Here is a 19,795-nt window from a genome sequence, read left to right on the forward strand (position 1 = left end):
CAGCACAAGTGACAGTAAAGTGATGGGCTTTCAAGAGGCAAAGACTGGGGAATCATCAGAGCATGTGTGAAGGCAGAGAAGGTTCCAGCTGAGCTAGCAGTGCTGAGGCCTCCTGGCTCAGGAGGGGCCGTGTGGCACGAGGAGGGAAGAGCCCAGCGTGAACAGAGGCTGGGCCACCACGGGAGCCTGCTCAGCAAAAAGGTTCCAGGAAAGACTTTGAAGTCCCTTCCCACTCTGACACCCGTAGAGCTGGCCCAGCAGCCACACGGAACGAGGCGCTCCCTCTCCAGGCAGCCTAATCTATGTTTGGACATCATATTAGAGGATGTTTTCCTTCTGCACCCGGAGCCACACAGAACGAACCCGCTCCCTTTGGACTTTAGGATGTGGGGAGCACAGCCCCTTTGGGTCATCCCTTCTCCAGGAGAACACGGCCCCCGCCCCGTTTTTTCCTCCACCTCTTCGGCAAAGCAGCAGCCTTGGAGAGCCTGATTGTGTTCTTTTTAACCTTTATTTTGAGTGTAAAGACGTGAGTGCCATGTCAGAGAGCCAATCATCCCCATCCCTCCGCTGTGGCCCGAGGGAGGAGTAGGAATGTCCCAACTGCAGGCTTGGGATCAGCAAACAGTCCGGACTGTCCTCTCCCCGGATCCATTCAGAGAGCCGCTGGGTCAGGTGCCACTCTGTTCTGCAGCGCTGATGCGCTGGGGGGCTGAGGGGGCCATGGGGCTCATGGGAATGTGCAAAAGTGAAGTCCCAGGCCCCGGTGGAGCCAGCCCAGCCTGGGAGTGCGGGCGAGGGCGTGTGCCGGAGGCTGGGCATCCAGGCCAGGCCACCGAGGGGATGTTGTGGGTTTCCCAGGCTGGACAGCATGGGCAGGGGGCTCACTCCACAGGTGCGCCCTGCCTGCTCCGTGTTACCCAAGTTTGTACGGGGGCCACGCAGGCCCTTCACTCGGCCACGTCAATGGACAGCATGGCTTTGATCGCAGGGAACTTGTTGCAGGAGAAATCGGCGAGCAGCTGCTTGGTGCCGCTCCGAGTGGGCAGGATCTCGAAACGTACCCGAGACCGCTCCTTGGGGCGCAGGGTTGGCACGCTGGTGGGGAAGGGCATAGGTCAGTGTTGATGAGGGGGTTCCCGGACCTCAGGCTAGGCAGGCCCTCTGTGGCCCTTGAGTCCTGCACTGGTGAGGTGGCTCCCTCTGGCTCCCTCCCTGGATTATGGGGCCCCTCAGCAGGGGAGGGAGGAGTTCCATGATCTCTCACATCTGCTAAGCCCTTGAGGACCAGCTCCAAGCTCTGGTGATCTGGACTTGCCGGGGGTTCAAGCCTGGCAAACCCCCAAGCCAGGTGCAAATGTGCCTCCCCACCTGCAGGTTCTCCCAGGGGCACCCCTCTCAGCATCTCTCACAGGGCCCTAGGCTGGGACTCACTCAATCCTGAGGCTGCCCAGCAGCAGACCGCTGCCCTCCACCATCAGCACGCAGTCTTTCACCGGCTCGTCCAGCGGGTTGGAGAAGAGCATCTGGACATTCACTGGCTTTTGCACCTGGGCCTGGTCCAGCACCTGTGGGGAGAATGGGTTGACGGAGTCAGAGTGCAGCTGCTCATCTCACTTGCCTCTTGCTGAGATCCCACCAGGCTGGGCAGGCCACTGGGTGATGGGAATGCGTCTGTGCGGGGGGTTCCCGGGAAACTGCTGTCATGCCCATGCTTCGGACAGGACACCAGGCTCAGTGGGAGAGGCGGCACATTGTAGTGGCTGAGGGCACTTTACCTTCCCCCCTGGGCTCCCAGGCCCTCCTGCCTGGTCATCCTGGGAAGGGAAGCTCCACCTCCCAGGACTGCCAAGTTCCACACGGGCAGCTCAGAGGGCTGGAGACTATTTCATTCTGAACTTAGTGGCAGTACTTTCCTTGAGGCTCTTACTCACTGGTCCTGTCTCTTCCCTCCTAGCCTAGATGTGCCCTCCCCGGGAGGCCTGACCCTGCTCAGACCTCCACTCCTGCTCAGAGCTTCACGCTCCTGTCCAGAGGACAAGGCATTGGGCCCCCACCTCAATTCAGGCCACTCTCCTCTGATGACACCCCAGTCTATCAATGTCCTTCGATACCTCAGGGGCCCAAGGATTCCCTGTGTGCCACGTGTGGTCTAGACAGGGCTCCTGCACCCCACCTGCACCCGTCTGACTCTGGTCAGAGACCGGAGAAAAGCCACCTGGACTCTTTGCTGTCAAAGACTATTTCCAAGCAATAGTCGTGACCGAGCAGACACATCACCTTTCCTGGCCGGGCATCTGCTAACGAGGGCTCACTGTCCCTCCCTCCCTTGCATGGGAGGAACTAAATGAGATCATGAATGTAGAAGAAAACGTCTGAGAAATAGGTCTGGAAACGGTGTGGCTGCTGGCTTTCTTTTGTCCTTCTTTGGAGGATCATCTGTTGTTTGCATGGTTTTTCTTTTCTTGCCCCTCATCCACACAGCAACCCATTTGACAGCAATAAAGCTTTAGATAAATGCAACAACCAAGGCCTCTCTGGTTCTGGAGCCTTTGCTTTTTGCATCCTGGGATGTCTACCAATACTTTGTGCAAACCTGAAGCATTGAGACCATGATCTCTTTGGTAATTCTTCCCATGGAACTCATGTACAGGTGTGACAGGATGTGAAGCACGAAGCATAATTTTATGCCACTGGGATACAACAAGGCTACAGTAATAATGCTGTATTTTTCACATTGATATTCAATTTGAGATTTTTGTGGATTTGTTCTTTCATTATTGCTGCTCACCGCCCTGGCCCATTGACCCAAATCTGTATATGCACCCAAAAGAGAGGGTAAGAGCCACCAGAAATCTGTGCCTGATTATCAGTGGTTCACGGGCCAACATGAAGGACATCACCCTATGGAACAAAGTTCAGATTTCATGGTCTGATTCTACAGTGTAACATCCTCAATGCCTGCTGCCAATCAGTGCCAGATAAGGTCATGGGATTTCACCTGAATTATTATCTTCTCATACAGATTACCCTCATGAGTTTTGAAATCTGTGCCCACTCTGAGTGAGCTACACATTGATTCTTTCAATCAAGACAAGACTGCGTTGATGCTCTCAAGGCTGAAGGTGACATTGGATTAGAAGGAGATTCAGACAAAGATGTCCAAAAGAAGGATCAGATGCCTTCTTTAGAGGTGGGGAGAAGGGCAGAAGGTGAGGGAGAGAGAATCTTAAGCAGATTCCACACCCAATGTGGAGCCGGATCTCACAACCCTGAGATCATGACCTGACCTGAAATCAAGAGTCAGATGCTGAACTGACTGAGCCACCCAGGTGCCCTCAGATGCCTTTTTAAAAGATTAAGCAAGAAAGTTCTTGGTGGCACCTTTTCAGCCTGTTTATATTCTAATCTTCTTTTTAAAGATATAGGCTTTTTAGAGACAAAGCTGACTTGATATGGAAATCCAAAAGGTGTAGAGCAAGTGTTGAATAAAAGATAAAGCTATAAGAATGTTTGAGGATAAAGGAATGTCATAGGGAAAAACTACCCTCATTTAAACACTGATCATTGTAACACGGAATGTCTTCATAACTGAACTGGCTGCTACTCAGCATCACCTCCCAGTCTCACACAGGAAGCAGCTCTCCGCTGCCCATCATGTCTGCAGGGAGGAGGTGCGGGTCTAGGAAATGTCTTGGGAGGCAGGAAGAGGCTTCAGCACACAGAGGACAAGCACTGAGTGACAATGAAGATTCTTGTGAGTGGGGCAGATGCGTGCCTGGAGCCCAGTGCTCTCAGCTTACCAATTCTGATTAGCTTCTATGATATCATACGGACAACGCCCAGAACAGGGGCGGCACCTCCCCTGGTGGAGTTGACAGTCCGACAGAGGACCAAACAAGTGCACAAAAAAGGTATAAGTTCAGGGCACCTGGGTAGCTCAGGGGTTGAGCATCTGCCTTTGGCTCAGGGTGTGATCCCAGGGTCCTGGGATCAAGTTCAGCATCGGGCTCCCCACAGGGAGGCTGCTTCTCCCTCTGCCTGTGTCTCTGTGTCTCTCTCTATGTCCCTCACAAATAAACAAAATCTTAAAAAATAAAAATAAAAAAGGTATAAGTTCAACCAGAGCAAATGTCACAAAATGAGAGGACACAGGCTCTCCAGGGCGTATAGCTGGAGACCCTGCCTCATTTGGATGGGCAGGGAGAGGGCGCTCCAGGAAAGGCTTCTCTGAGGACATGGTACCTGCAAGGAAAGTATTCTGTTAGCCCCGTAACAGAGTTGGAACACCCGACACACAGAGATCAAGGTTTACTCAGTGTGGCTGTTGATACATGATGGGGCCTGGATATAAGGTCAGGTCCAAGGGCTGAACTGCTGCCCCTCTCTGCTCCTCCTCAAACTGCCTGTCCACTCACTGGCTCCCCCTCTGAGGTAAGGGACCGATTCCCATTCTGGAGCCCAGTCCAGACCCACCAGAAGAGCAGAAGAGCTCAGGAACAGGCAAGTGGCTCGGGAGTAGGCACCCCTTGGTCCCTGTCCTCTGAGGTCAGGAATCCTGGAGACTAGGGTGCAGATTAGGGAAGGCTGGCACTGGGGCAGCCACAATCATCTGGCCCCTCTAGAAGCTCAGAATGCTGCTGGCACTGTGACAGGACAGAAAAGGCTAGTGTCGTCTAGGCAGCCAGGGCAGACAGTAGGTACAGGAGATGTGGGTGGACCTGACCTGTGACCTGTGAGGCTCTCTGTGGGACCCCATTGGAAGAGCCATCTCCTCTGCCATCCATCTGGCCATCCTTGCCTGCCAGCACCTCATCCCTCAGACCTGTGCTGTCTGGTTCTACTGTCTTCCACCATGGGCTAGCGGGAGGGTGCCAGCTAGGCTGGACAGGAAGAGACAGGCTTGGAGTCAGTACAAGGACGGGCCCTAGTGCTGAGAAAGGGATAGAGTGGTCCCAGGTGTTTCAGTACACCGGCAAGCCCCCCTCCCCCAACCTGGGCTCCTGGGAAGGACCCTGGGAGCCAATCAGAGCCAAAAGCAAGCCCTAAAAGCAGAGACCGAGACCCCTCATCCTCAACCACCATGAAGACGCTGTTGCTGTCTGAGGACACACCCAGACACCTGGAAATGGTCCTGGGCTGGGAATCCCAGGACCTGAGGTCCAGCCCCGGCTCTGGCAGTGATGGCAGTTCCCTTTTCTTCTCTGGGCCTCGGTTCACTCATGTGTGAAGAGGCGGGGTATGTGAAGAGTGAAGAGAGTGGGCTCCTAAGAGTCCATGATTCTGTAACTCTGGCATCTTGAATGTGGAGAGATGCAAGTGAGTGGGCCTAATTCTGAAATGCTCCACAGACATGGCCAGGGGCTGGGCTGTAGGCTCCTTGCGGGCAGGACCCACCCCTTGTGACTCCTTGTGATTCCTGAGCCTGGCGGAACCCAGACCATAGCAGGTGCTCAGAGCTGACTGGGTGAGTGAGCCGAGGAGTCTCTCCAGCTGCTTCTCAGCTGACACCCCCCAGTGTATCTGGAGCCAGAACCAAAGGAGCCTGTGGGGAAATGTGCCTGTTTATCATAAGGAGCAAGGACACTGGTGTGAGTGGGAATCTTGCCAATCCATTTGGCAGAGGCTGGACCTGAGCTATGCCCAATACCCTGCCCCCTCAGCAGGGAAGGAGCTTCCTTGCGGTTTGGGGGTGCTAGCAGGGCTGGGATGGCTGTGAAGGCACCCCTTCACCCTTCTTTACCTCCAGGGTCAGGCTGGGGTTGTCCAGAATGATGTCCCTTTCTACCAACACCTCTGCCTCCTCAGAGACCTGGCACACAGCTGTAGTCCGGATCATGTTATCTGCCTTCAGGTACTTCTCATATTGAGCATATGTGATCTTCACGGGATGCTGTATTTCTGGAAGGAGAAGCCAGGGAGGGCAGAGTGAGAGGGAATGGGGTTGACTTCTGGAACCTTCAGAGCTGATGCCAAACCAAGGTGGCGGGAGCTGGCCAGGAATGTCTGCAGCCAGAGCTTGACTGAACCCTCCCTGCTGGGCTCTGTGGGAAACGTGCCCCCGTTCTGTGCAGCCTCCAGAGCAGGGGCCAGGGAGGCACCAGGACACTGACTGGCTGGGTAGCTTCCTAGGAAACTGGGCTGGTAGGGACTGAAGCTTCCTCCCATCCTGGAAAATGTCAGAGGGCAGGAAAGAATACAAATGCTAACTGATAGCTTAACGATGACAACACAGTAATAACTGGGAAGGGAAGCGAGGGATTAGCTCAATACGAGCTCAGGATCCTCCCAGACCCACTAATGGCCTGGGATTCTGTTGTGGCAACACCCTGAACCACTTGCCCACCTCTGGTCTCCCCTGCTTCCCAGTCACCCCCACAACCAGGCAGACATGGCTTCAGAAGCATACCACCCCCCAACATCTTACTCCCCTTCTTCCCTGTCACTTCAAAATTTTTTCCATGGCTCCCTGCTGCCTCGGAAATAAAGTTCAGACCGCTCAGTCTGGCCCTGCATCACTGAAGCTAACTCAGCTCTCCCTCGAAAGTGCCCTTGGTGTTTCTCATTGGTCCTTGGACAACATGGGCACATTGTCACCTCCGTGCTTGGACACACATGGTTCCCTCAGGTGGCAATTCCTTCCCAGCTTCTGTCTCTTTACCTGGCTCCTCCCAAGACTCAGGGGCCCTCTCCCTCCTCTGTGGTCCAGGTCACTCCCACCTCTCTCTCAGTGGTCATGCTGGGTGGCCTGGGTGCCCTGATACCCACAGGGTCATATGCTCTTTGAGGAGGAAGGTGCCTCTGCTGTTTGCACTGGAGGAATTTGCCTGGCCTGCCCTGAATGGGCAGATGAATGTGCAGAATGGGTTGGCTTTTTGTTTTTGTTTGTTTTAATCATTACCCTCATGTGAACTATTTTTGACATGCAAAAAAAGCTCTCCCCTTGGGCTTTGAAGGTAGCTAGCAGCCTGACGGTTGCTTCTGGTGTGGGGATGATTTTGGCTAAAATTCCGCCAGAAGATAGACTTAGCTAGGGATGCTGCCTTCTGACAGGTATAAAACATCTGTTTCCCTACAGACAGAGCTCTTTCAAGACGGGCTGTATAATTAATCAGTTTTTATTTATGTGAAGCCAATAGCCACCCCACCCTTGTTAATCTGCTTTGTAAGGACCAACTTTTCATAACAGCTTGGAGGATTTTGCCAATGTGGACACACCTGTGTGCTAATCCTCCCAGAGCACCAGCCTTTTTCTGCTCCACCTGGCTCCCTCCCTGTCTGTGCTACCTATCTGCCTCGAGTCTCTGTTCCTCCCAAATTCTCAGGCCTCTGAGAAAAGCCATTTCTGCCCTCGGGAATCAGGAGACTCCCCACCTGGCAGCTATGCGGGGAGGAACACAAGACAAGGGTTTAAGACCCTGCTGTATATTGCCACCTTTCCAGGGTCAAACCTGGAAGTGAAAAGTGATTCACTGTGGGATGGGGGGTGGGGAGCCCTGGGGTGAGGGCAGGTGGTGGGGAGTGACAGAGATAGAATCTAGTAGATGGGGAGTGGGCCTAGCTGTAGCATTAGGAGATCCCAGTCTTGCCACTTACTAGCTATGACACTCAATCTGTTATGCAAGTCATGATCTCTCCAAGCCTCAGTTTCTGCCTCTGTAAAAGGTGATTCTAAAATCTGTCCTTTTTAGATGGCTAAATGAGAGAGGATCTAAGGCAGCTCTCTGCGGGCTGAGCGAAGTGGTACATACTTCGGTGTGGCTAACTGCCAAAGGTTCCCTCCTTCCTCTCCCCAGGATGTCGAAGGATTTTGGTTGGCACCAACCTGATTTGCACTGTTCCCCATGACTTGCAAACCTTTAAAACCCAAGCCTTAACCACAGCGACCATGTGTTGTTCCTGTGTAAGCTGAATCCGTTCCAACAGGAACTCTCCAACCCCAAAAGAACATCGGCCACCTCGGATGCGCGGCCTCCCCACACACCACAGGATGAGTTACCTTCATTGGGATCCAGGGATATTGTGACAGAGTCCTTCCACACCTCGTGTACCAGTGTGCCGTTGTAGACGATGGTCCAGGCCGTCATGTTCACGGTCACTGTCTTCATGTCTCTTGTCAGGTTTTTGAGTATCAGGGCCATGTTGACTTCTTTGCCCACTTCCAGTATGCCAGTGACCTTGAACTTCCCAGAAATGCTGGGTTCCCTTTCATCTTCTGCCAAGTGTCTTGCAGACGTTGCACCAAATGATGCATGGGGTTTAAGTTTCCCCAAAGCCTTTTCAAACACTTGCCTTTCCTGGCTGGAACCTGTGTGGTGGGAAAAGAGGGAACCATCTCAGGGAGGGGGTGGCAGCCCGGATGAAGGACAGCGCTCTACCTGGAAAGGCAGCCTGGGACTAATTGGCTCTGCGGCCACGCAACGATTCTGATCCAAGCAAGTGTCCACGCTCTCTGGGTCTCTCCATTTCATCCTCCTTAACACGAGGCTCACAGACCAGCCAGTCTGTGCGCTTTCCCAGTCAGCTCTGCATTTCCAGCTGTAGGGAAGGCTTTATCAGCACCTGCACAAAATTACCATATGGCCTGATATTTGTCTCAGGCTAATTAGGTTAGGTTTCTTCCTTTTCTGTTTTATTGATTGATTGATTGATAAAAGTTTCCTTGTAAGAACAGATACTTTAAAAATAAGTAACAAAAATTGAGTTAGAAAAAAGATTAGAATGAGTTCATTCTAAAAAGGTTATAATTTAGAATTGGCTTCACTAAAAAAATTTTTTTCAAAATTTTTTCATAACTTTACTATGTTATTCTGCTTTGTTTTTAAGGTGCTTTGAAGTCACATAGTGGCACTTCTGCCCTCGTCAAGGAAGAACTTCCCATGGTTGGTTCGGTTCCATGTTAGGACTAGTTTAATTTGTCGAGAGACTTCAGATTTTAAAAACAAAAAGGACAGATTTTCTGATGGTGGCTCAGCTTGTGAGTGCTGCTGAACGTGATGGTATAAATAGCTCCCGGAGAATGGCCGTCGTGTACCCTCAAAGTCATGGCTTTTGGGCATTAAGGCAGGTAACCACTTCTAAGCCTCTGGGCTGCACAGTTCACATAAGGCTCCCTGTCTTGACCTGAAGGCAGATCCACTAATAAGAAGGTGTGTTGATTTTCCAGGAATAAGGGCAAACATATGCAAAGAGTTACTATGTTTTTAATTGCAGACCATACTTAGAGCCCCCATCTTTCCCAACCAACTTGAAAGTTTTAAGACACCAGAGGACTTATCATAAGCACTTTACTACGAAGCGGGTTCTTTCCCATAAGTTATATGTAACAACTGGCTGAGACCTCGGAGGCCAACTCATCCAAGCCCATCATGTTAGAAGTAAGGTCCTAAGGAGGAGAAGCAACCTGTCCAAGTAACTGGTCTAATCTTGGGCTTAGAGGTAGAGGAGGGGGTGGCCAGTCCCCAGGCATCTACACCCATAATCCAAGCATCCCCCCAAACCTCATATTGAAAAGGAGACAGGCAGCCAGATTACCCAAGCTGATCGCTCCTGGTGGGCTGGGTTCTTTGTGGTGCCTTCCCATCATCCAGCAGAGTTCTAAGTCCACACCCAGGGCTGATGTCTGTGCCGGGAGCTGAGCCTCCTGTGCCCAGGACCTCAAAGCAGGTGTGTTTGCACAATGAGGCTCAGAGCCCAGATACCTATATAGGTCACCTGATGGGCTTACTCAGGACCAAGCTTCCTGCTACTGTTTTCTCCCTTGGTTTTGTCATTGTGTAAATGCTTGGCAACCCATTTTATAAGCTTTTCTTCCCTGGGGCCCTCGGAGACAAGCTGGCATCATTAAGTAAGGAGAACTGGGTAACAGGGTGATCGGCTCTGCTGTCACGCAGAGAGGCTGGGGCATTGCCAAGAATCCTGCGGGGAATCACCCCAACCTGCCCATGGCTTGGCCCCCCTCCGTTGCTTAGAAGGTCTGGCTGGGACAGTCAGAGCCCCTTAAGGAGCAGAAGCAAGGTATGACAGTAAGAGAAGGAACCCATAGGACCTATATCCAAGTAGGCAGTGCACTTCCAAAGGCACCTTGGGAGGTCATTATTCCAGTGAAGCCGCGGATGTCCAAGTAGATACACTTCACCACAATTTAATAATAAGTCCTCCCCAGGTGTCAGGGACTGCACTTGGCACTTTCTGGAATTGACCTCCAGCCCTCAGTTATTTGTCCCCTGACCCCTATACTAGTTTCTCCATCATGACAGTGTTGAAAATACTTCTCCTATATCTGTGAGCTCAGCCCAGGGGGTGTAGGGCAGGGGCCCCATCTGCCATGCCCCTCATTGCTTCCCCAGAGCCGAGCATGGAGCAGGCCCTGGGGTGGGTCTTAGGATGTGTTTTTGAGAGACACAGGCTGTCCAACCCTTGCCATGGGAGGGCCTGCAGAGGCAAACTGGGGACCACACCAAGGCCACCAATCTTATTACCGTAAGCCCATGCCTCCAAATGTCCCCAAATATCACACCCAGAGGGGTCATCCACTTAGACTTGGAGTCAGACCCCATCTCCTGAGCTCTTTCTCCAGCTCTCCTCTGCTGTGAACTGTCGCTGATGCTAACAGCCAGCAGTAGTGAGAGTGTTGGGGGTTCACCTGAGGGTGTGCTCAGGGTGACTTTAGGAGCACATGGCTCTTGACCCCTCAGAACCTGTGCTCTTTGAGGATCAGCCCAAGCATCTGTTTCCAAATAGACTAGAAAGAGAAATGTGACCCCTTACAGAGTGACTGGCCTACTAGAGCCAGCGTTCATTTACTTTGGGCTATTTCTGCAAATGAACGTCACCTTTGCATGTGTAACTCTGTCACTCTGGAGAATTCCCAGCAACAAAGGCTGTTGACTCCCAAAGCAGCTTCCAGACTAGAGTAACTACTGTAATTTGCCAAGCGTCAGCTCTGTAGAAGCGAGCCTTCCCGCTGATTCAGGTGGGTGCTTCGGGCTTCTTGGGGGGCCTCTGATGCATGCCTAGCATGGACCCACATCTTCAGGGTCTTTTTGTCCATGTCTTTGTTCACATGGTGTTTCCTGCCTGTATTTCCTGGAGGCTAGGGGGACAGGCTGACTGAGAAATTTCTCCTAAAGCCCTGGGCAGCCTCTCCTGGGGGCGATGTTTCTTCCTGTGATGTCCCATCACAGGGCTGTCACTCCAGTTGTAGGAAAGGGACACAGCTGGGGAAGAGCTGGGTTGACAGCTGCTGTGCCCTGCAGCAGAAGTCCATGGGCGCTGGATCTGCCTGTGACGGTACTGTCCCCAGTGGAACTCCTCTGTCCCCGAGGAGCCGGGTGTTAGGTGCCAGGGAGCACTCCCACCATTAGGCAGAACGGGCTGAGGACACGGGGAGGACGAGCGGCTCTCCCTTCTCCCCCCGCACAGCGTCTTCCCCCGGTCAAGGCCGGGGTGGCACAGCCCCACCAGTGCGCCTCCTACCTTCTGGATGCTTGTACTTCTCCGTGATGTCCATGCGAGAGTTGCTGCCCACCGCCTTGGTGCTGATGTACCTGCCGATGCTGTGAGCGTCCGAGGCGTTCTGCTTCTGCGTGCTGTTGTAGACGTCATAGATCCAGGTGATGCGGTCGGCGTTCACCTCCGCGAAGACGAAGGGCATGTCAAAGTCCAGGTTCACATCTCCCTCCCGGACAGCAGCGACCGAAGCGGGGCCGCACTGGAACACCCCTGGTGGTGAGGAGCAGAGACTGCGTGCATGCCACGGCTGGGCCCACGTGCCACAGCCCCCCCCAGGACCTGTTCCCCGGGAGCCACCCACAGCGGCACCACTCCCCTGCCTCTCCCCGCCAACGCTCCCTCGGCCCTCCACCTGCCGGCCCCACTCATTCAGCACTCAGCACCGACGCCCCCTGGTCCTGTTATCTGCTGCAGTGGCACCCCACTCAGAGTGCTCTCCTGCAGAGCCTGGCCCCGTCCTGCCCTCCGTGGGCACATTGGTGGATGCTGACCTGCCGCCCTTGCACTGTCTCCTTTCTATCTCTTGTGCTCAGGGCTGCCTCTTACCTACCCCTGCAAATCATCCTTCCCAACTCCTCACTCCCTATTTCTTTTTTTTTTTTTTTTTTTTTTCTCACTCCCTATTTCTAAAAGAATTCCCTAAACCCAGGCCACAGGAGACTTGCTCCTCTGAGCTCACAAGCCCTGCCTATCACCTTCCTCTGCTAGCACTTGGCATGGATAGATCAGCTTAATAGATAAAGATGTAGATAGATATGTTAATGCAAAAATAGATATATAACATAGAGTCTCATTCACAAAGTCCCCAAGTGAAAAAAAGCAAGGTGCAGCAGAATAAAAGGAAGGGGGTTATTCTATTTGTGTTTACAAGACAAATAAAAAAGACACATTTAGGGTGCCTGGGTGGCTCAGTCGGTTAAGCGTCTGACTCTTGATTTCAGCTCAGGTCATGATCTCGGGGTCATGAAATTGAGCCTCATGTCAGGCTCCGTGCTGAGGATGGAACCCACTTAAGATTCTCTCTCCTTCTCCCTCTCCCCTGCCTCCTCACTCTAAAAAAATTTTTAAAAGACACATACATGTACTTTTATATGCTTGGAGCAGTGACTTTCAAATTTTTTTTTTTTTTTACCATAATCTCTACATCATGGCACATAGATGGTTCTGAGACAGAAGTTTTACAGGACAATACTTGTTCTTACTGTGTCCAATGCACCCTGATATTTTTCTTTTCCTCTCTTCCCACCTTTCTATGACATCCTACTTTACTTCTTTCTTTAGTTTTTAAAAGATTTTATTTATTTATTTATTTATTTATTTATTTATTTATTTATTTATGAGAGACACACAGAGAGAGGCAGAGACACAGGCAGAGGGAGAAGCAGGCTCCAATGCATGGAGCCTGATGTGGGACTCGATCCCGGAACTCCAGGATCACGCCTTGGGCCGAAGGCAGGCGCTAAACCACTGAGCCACCTAGGGATCCCCCTAAAAGATTTTATTTTTAAGTAATTTCTACACCGAGTGTGGGGCTCAAACTCACGCCCCCAAGATCAAAAGTTGCATGCTTTACCAAATGAGCCAGCCAGGCACCCCCATTCTACTTCATTTCTTAAAATGATAGTCATAACCCACTAACTTGATTTTATAACCATTAAAGGGTCATAGTGAAAAGTGTGAAATCCACAGGCCTGGAAAATATCTGGAAGGTTTCTCCCCTCCCCAAATCCAGTAATGCTCATTGTTTCTTGTTGAGGCTGGGATAGGGGATGGGGGGTATGACTTGGTTTTTATTATAAATCCTTTTAGAATGGTTTGAATTTTTTTTAACCATGTGCACATATTACTTTTATAATTAATTTTTTTTAAAAAAGTAAGCTCCATGCCCAGTGTGGAGCCCAACGTGGTGCTTGAACTCACAACATTGAGATCATGACCTGAGATGAAATCAAAAGTCAGATGCTGGATCACCTGGGTGGCTCAGTGGTTGAGCATCTGCCTTTGGCTCAGGTGGTGATTCTAGAGTCCTGGGATCAGGTCCTGCATTGGGCTCCCCACAGGAAGCTCTGCCTATGTCTCAGTCTCTCTCTCTGTGTCTCTTGTAAATAAATAAATAAAATCTTAAAAAAAAAAGTCAGATGCTTAATTGATGGAGCCACTCTGGTGCCCCATAATTTTTTTTTTTTAAGTTTGAACAAACAATTTGAAAAGAAGGTGGCAAACAAGACCAGCCCTGGAGGGGGTGCTTTTCAAGAAAGAAAAGAAAAATTCTGGGAGAGTCTGAGACCCAAGCTCTGAGAGACCAGAAGTGGGAGCAGAAGCCCTGCGCACCAGGACAGGGATGAGGCCAGACTACATGAAGGAGAGCTTGGCTTGGCAGAGGGACACCGTGGATGGGACAGAGGTGCTGGGAGCCCTCGATCATGGAGACCTCCAGCTGAATTGGGGAATTGGGGCTAAATCCCTGGGCAATGGAGACCAGAAGCTTTCTGTGCCAGGAGACACAGGCTACTAGAGGCAGTGTGGGGAAATCTCTGTTGGCAGAGTGTGGTTTCTTTCCCTTGTTGCCAGGCACGTGCCAGGGCCTCCACAGCAGTGACAACAGTCGTGTGGGCGCAGGGCAGGGAAGCCACTCATTTAAATAGCAGCTGGCGCCAAGCAAAATTAGGTTGGGAAATCTACTCTGAAAATATTTTTGTTTTAATTCCATCATGTCTTCCAGAGATGGAGAGCCCTCAGTGGCTTTCCTATGTTGCTGTCCACTGTCATGGACAGAGAAAGGGGTGGTCAGCAGGGCCAGTAGAGGGTTACCTTGGCTCCTCTCCTGGGGCGTGGCGTCCAGAACTTGCCATCCATTGTACAAGGGGCCCAGGTCAGTCCGCACAAACCAGGCTTCATTCCAGACGTGGAAATTCCTGCAGACAGAATCACAGACTGCAGAGCTTACCCAAGGCCACACAGCAGGAGGTAGCAAAATACCACATCTCCAGCCCAACAGTGTAGCGTCCAGTACTCATTGAACGAGTTTACTCTGCACCAGCTACTAGGCTTAACCTTGCTGAGCACTCTCTCATGAGTCCTCATGGCACTATGAAACAGGTACTATTTTTATGCCAATCTCAGAAAAGGAGAGGCTCAGAAAAGTTAAGCAGCTTATGATGGCAGAGTCAAAGTTTGGACCCAGTTATATGCCTACCCCCCAAATCTGCATCCTTGACCACCACATTCTACTGCCTTCCTGAGGAGCAGAATGGCTCCAGATTAGAGCCAGCAACCAAGCAGGCAAACCCACACCGCTTTCTCTTGCATGTCCTACTGGGGCACATGTCTGTATCTCATGTTGGCCGAGGATGGATGAGGCTGCAGCAAGAGTGACAGCTCTGCAGAAGAGCCATGTGCTTCCAGGCTGAGGTCTAGATTGAAGAATGACATATGCTAGCCCTAGAATGTTCTTCATTGTTAGGATCCCTTCGTCTCCCAATCTGTATTCTCAGTCACATCTCCAGGGATAACCTCTTAGCTAAAGTGTTAGTCATTCCACCTCATGGTTCTGCCCTCTCGGGTCTGGTTCTCTTCTCCACACCCAATGCAACTGCATTAGCAGTGGCTCTGGCAGCTTTGATCCGATTAGAAGATGCTATAGGTGTGACATGAATCTAAGTTCTATACAACTTGGAAACAATTTTTTTTTAATATTCATGAGGTGGGGAAATTAGCTCAAAGCAGAGTACCAACTTGGAAACCATAAAGAAAACGACTGAAAATTTTGGCTAGGTAAAAATATTAAACTTGCATATACAAACCAGCCAATCAACCAAACTGTAGCTCTGTTTCCTGTATGTTAGAGTAAGCTCATAACAGATGGTCCCTTCTGCAGATAACAATCAACTCCAAGAGAAAAACAAAACAAAACAAAAACCAAAAAAACAAGGTAATTACTCAAGAGTGAACAAAACAGGAGGATTTTGGAAAGGAGACAAAACTTGGAGAAAGGAGCCATCATGGGAGCAAATTGTACTTTCAGTGGCTGGGCCCTAAGGATAGGTCACAGTTGGGGTAAAGTGCTGGGCAATAAAAACTGTAACAGACATTCCACATTTTCCTGACCTGAGGAGCCAAGAAATAGCCCAGGTCAACCAGGACCACTAGACAGTGAAGAGGAAGCTCTGGAAAGGAAGGAGTCAGGGAAAGAAAATCCCAAATTTGTACATAAACTGCACCCAAGCCTCTGAGCAACTCTGACCCATGCATGTATGTGGCAGACAACGATCAGTCAGACTGAAGATAAAAGAAGTGAGCTGAGATTTGAGTTGTTGCTGGTCACACGTGAGACAGAGGTCACAGTCTGGGTCCACCTTAGGCAGGCTGCTAAAATAACCTAACAGCATCCTGACATACCCAATGCCTAGGATACGGTCCCAGATGACTCAACATATGAAGAACCAGAAAAACATGATCTATCTTTCAAGGGAAAAGACAATCAACAGAGTAACCTTAAAATAGTACAGATGCTGGAATGATTGAACCAAGACTTTAAAGCAGCTATTGTAACCATGCTCAGTGAAATAAAGGAAAATATGGCAATAACAAGTGAAAAGAGAGGAACTCTTAGTAGAGCAAGAGAAGGGCAGCCCAGGTGGCTCAGCGGTTTAGCGCCACCTTTAGTCTAGGGCGTGATCCTGGAGACCCGGGATTGAGTCCCACGTCAGGCTCCCTTGCATGGAGCCTGCTTCTCCCTCAGCCTGTGTCTCTGCCTCCCTCTCTCTCTGTGTCTCTCATGAATAAAAAAATAAAATCTTTAAAAAAAAAAAGTAGAGCAAGAGAAAAGATGAAAAAAAAAAAAAAAGGAAATTTTCAACTGGAAAAAAAGACCACTATCTTAAATGAAATAATTCAGTGGATGGGCTTAGAATGGAGAGGACGGTGGAAAAAATCTGTAAACTTGAAGATAGATCAGTAGAAATTGCCCAAGCTGAACAAGAAAGAAAAAATGATTGAAAAAAAATCAATAAAATAGGAAAGACATATACAACATATATATAGACAGAGATTTACTGTAATTAATAGTATAAAGTACTTACAAATCAGTAAGAAAAACACACAAAAGAACAAGTGAAACACACCAATAAGAGACGATGAGCAGGCAATTTTTATAAAAAATACAAGGGATCACTGAATGTATGAAAATAGTTTTAATCTCACTGCTGTGAAAAGAAAATTAAAGTGACAAAGAGATACCATTACACCCATAAGATGACAAAGATGAAAGCCCAGGATGATACACATAATTGTGTGATAGTCATTTCTAAGTGTGAGAAAACAAGCATGGTCAAAGGCCACTAGTGGGAGTTTAAATTGGTGTGATATTTATGGAGGGCCATTTGGCAATGAGTATGAAAAACCTTTAAAAATCTACATATCCACTGAGCCAGTCATTCCACTTCTAGGAATTTCTTCTGTAAAATAATTTACACGAGTGCACACAGGTGTACATGGAAAGACGTTCACTGTAGCATCGTTTGTAACAGCAAAAACAATGGAGGAAAAATCCACCAATAGGAAAATTGTCAGGCAAGTTATGGCACAGCCATGCAACAGAGTATCCAACGCTGTCCAAAAGAATGAGCAAAATCAATCTAGCACTCACAGGGAAAGATGTGTAAAAGATAGCAAGTAAGAAATAGTGCAGGGTCTCTGATTTTAACCACCAAACTATAGTGTCACTCTAAATTTTTATTTATTGGCATAGAAAGATACAAAAAATTATAAAACAGACTGTTTAAGTTTATCCTATTTGGCTACTTAAAACTCATTACACATACATCCAATGTGTGTCACTATAAACAGAACGAAATGACTGGGAGGATCTATCTCAAAATGTTATTAGTGTTTTTCTTTGGATAGCTATATTATTAATGACTCTCCTTATATATTTGTTGTTATTATTTTTAAAGATTTATTAGAGAGAGAGTGAATAAGTGAGCCGGGGGAGGGGCAGAGGGAGAGACTCTTCAAGTAGACTCCCTGCTGAGCATGGAGCCTGCTCATGATCCCACCACCCTGAGATCACAACCCAAGCTGAAACCAAGAGTTGGAGGCTTAACTGACTGTGCCACCCAGGCGCCCCTACTTTTTATTATTTTATAATCAAGAAAAATTTGTTTTCATTTTGCATGTTTGGAAGAGGCTCCCCATAGGGCCAGATAGGATCTATGTGCATGAGGGGTTTGTACACTCTACAGCTATTGGAGGAGTTATAAGTGCCCATCAGTACTTCTGGCGTGCAACATGACCCTGGTAGTCCTTCAGGAAACAAGGGGAGATACAAAAAGTCAGCTTCTAAACAAGGCAGAAGGGGATAAGGCCCTAAGAGGTGAACAGATGATTAAGAAAGGTATCAACCAACTATATGAGTGGAGAAAAAGAATACTCTTTTCACTACTGCGATGAAACACAGATCATCACAATTTTTCTGGAAGCCATAAGCCTTTAAAATGTTCATTCTCTTTAACCCAGGACATACCATTTCTAGGAATCTTTCTTATAAGACTAATCACAGATGTGTTCAAGACCTACATGTAAGAATGCCCATTACTGCATTATGTGTAACAGGGAAAAGAAGGGAAATAAGTAACCTGGGGAATAGGGAATGGTAATAGTAACAGCAGGAAAAGAAATAATGGTTCAACCATATAAGGGAATATGATGCATTTAAAATCTTATTTTTGATGATTATTTAATGACATAGGGAAAATGCTTATAATATGACGTTTCAGTATAAACACACAATTTAAAACTGCAAAGTTGATTTCCAGATGTGGGAAAAAGTAGGGTATACCTGTTATATACTCTGCCTTATATCCATGCCTTATAAAATGTATAATCTCAATTCCATAGACGACAAAAACTGATAGAGAAAAGATTGGCTGGAAAACTATCAAATATTAAAAGTATGTGAACAATAGGATTTCAGATGACTTTTACTTCTTTATCCTGAAATTTCCTATAATTGTGTGTGGGGAGGAAAGTCATCATAAAAAAATTATTACTAGTGGGGGTGCCTGGGCAGCTCATTCGGTTAAGCATTGGACTCTTGATTTCAGGGTTGTGAGATGGAGCACGGTGTCAGGCTCCGTGCTGGGCATGGAGCCTACTTAAAGTCTCTCTCCCTTGCCCTTTGCTCCTCCCCACAAACCCCCACTGGTGTGCTTTCTCTCTCTTAAAAAAAAAAAAATTATCCCTAGGAAGACCGACAAAAATATCTTTTTGAATGGGCCTTCAAGATCAGTGAGAAATCACCACCAGGAGAAAGCAGGTGGTGTGAGTAATGATCAAGGTACAAGACAGGGATGAGAAAACAGTAAAAACACCCAAGTTTCACGTTCATTTAGTCCCAGACAGAGAACCCCAGGGCAAGGGTGGGTTGGTAGCAAAAACAAAAACAAAAAGTAGCTGTGTTTTAATACTTGTTTGCAAGGCGGGAATTTATGACAGAGCAGATAACAGATACATCCTGGTCCCTCCCTCCTTTGGAAGCCAGCACTTTACTGGCAGCTATTTGGGATGCAGATGCCTTTCAAATGCCCAAGGGTGCACCATGGAAATTCTGCTTTGTTTCTGATTGGATGACATACTCTGTCTCACCTCCCACTTGGGCTCTGTTTCAGTCTGGAGGGGTTTCAGGAGGAGGAGCTCAAGAAAAGGACACACTGTAGGTCTCAGAACTACTCGAGATATCTACTAACAGACGTGGCTTCCCCTCTCTCCCTCCACCTAAATCAATTCTAATGTGATCTTGAAAGTTGATAAACCACAGCCCTAGAGACAGCATCTGAGTTATGCTTACCTTTGAAATCATGGGGTCAGGAGACCCTGTCTAGAAAGTGGCCTCCCAACTCCTACCCCTTCTACTGGTAAATAGCAGTCCAGCCAGCTACTACTTTCGCCACAAAAGCCTTTCCCTGAGGTATTGGAAGAGAACCAACCATATGTCTGTGCTACCTCTGAATTTTGCACACGATTCAGTTATTTGATGTTTTCTACTCCATAATTACCTGTCTTCTCATGCAGCTGTGAGCTCCTCAGGCATAGTTCCTACATCTCCCCCCTCTTGGTACCAGGTGCCAGTGACAGGGTTCTGGGGCAGAGTACATACTTAATCATGTTTTCTGGAACTTGAGCCACTCTTAAGAGTCTTGGATTCCTTGCTGCAGGTCTGAGCCAGGTACATTGGGGTGGCTAAGTATGAGTGGAGTCTGGTAGCCATGGAGAGATTGCATCA

The 19,795-nt window shown here is 48.9% G+C and overlaps 1 protein-coding gene across 1 annotated transcript in view; it reads right to left on the bottom strand.

The window, feature by feature from the left end:
- Positions 1-492: 492 nt before the first annotated feature.
- Positions 493-19,795, bottom strand: part of TGM3 (transglutaminase 3) — a 40,184-nt gene continuing 20,881 nt past the window's right edge. The window contains exons 8-13 of the mRNA XM_072800307.1: positions 14,326-14,429; positions 11,479-11,724; positions 8,000-8,308; positions 5,744-5,901; positions 1,435-1,568; positions 493-1,098 (exon numbers count right to left, since the gene is read on the bottom strand). Coding sequence (XP_072656408.1) covers positions 951-1,098; positions 1,435-1,568; positions 5,744-5,901; positions 8,000-8,308; positions 11,479-11,724; positions 14,326-14,429 — 1,099 coding nt within the window. The 3' untranslated portion in view covers positions 493-950. The remainder of the gene's footprint in view (positions 1,099-1,434; positions 1,569-5,743; positions 5,902-7,999; positions 8,309-11,478; positions 11,725-14,325; positions 14,430-19,795) is intronic.

The sequence above is a fragment of the Canis lupus genome, chromosome 26, assembly GCF_048164855.1.
Source record: "Canis lupus baileyi chromosome 26, mCanLup2.hap1, whole genome shotgun sequence".
Classification (NCBI taxonomy): Eukaryota; Metazoa; Chordata; class Mammalia; order Carnivora; family Canidae; genus Canis; species Canis lupus.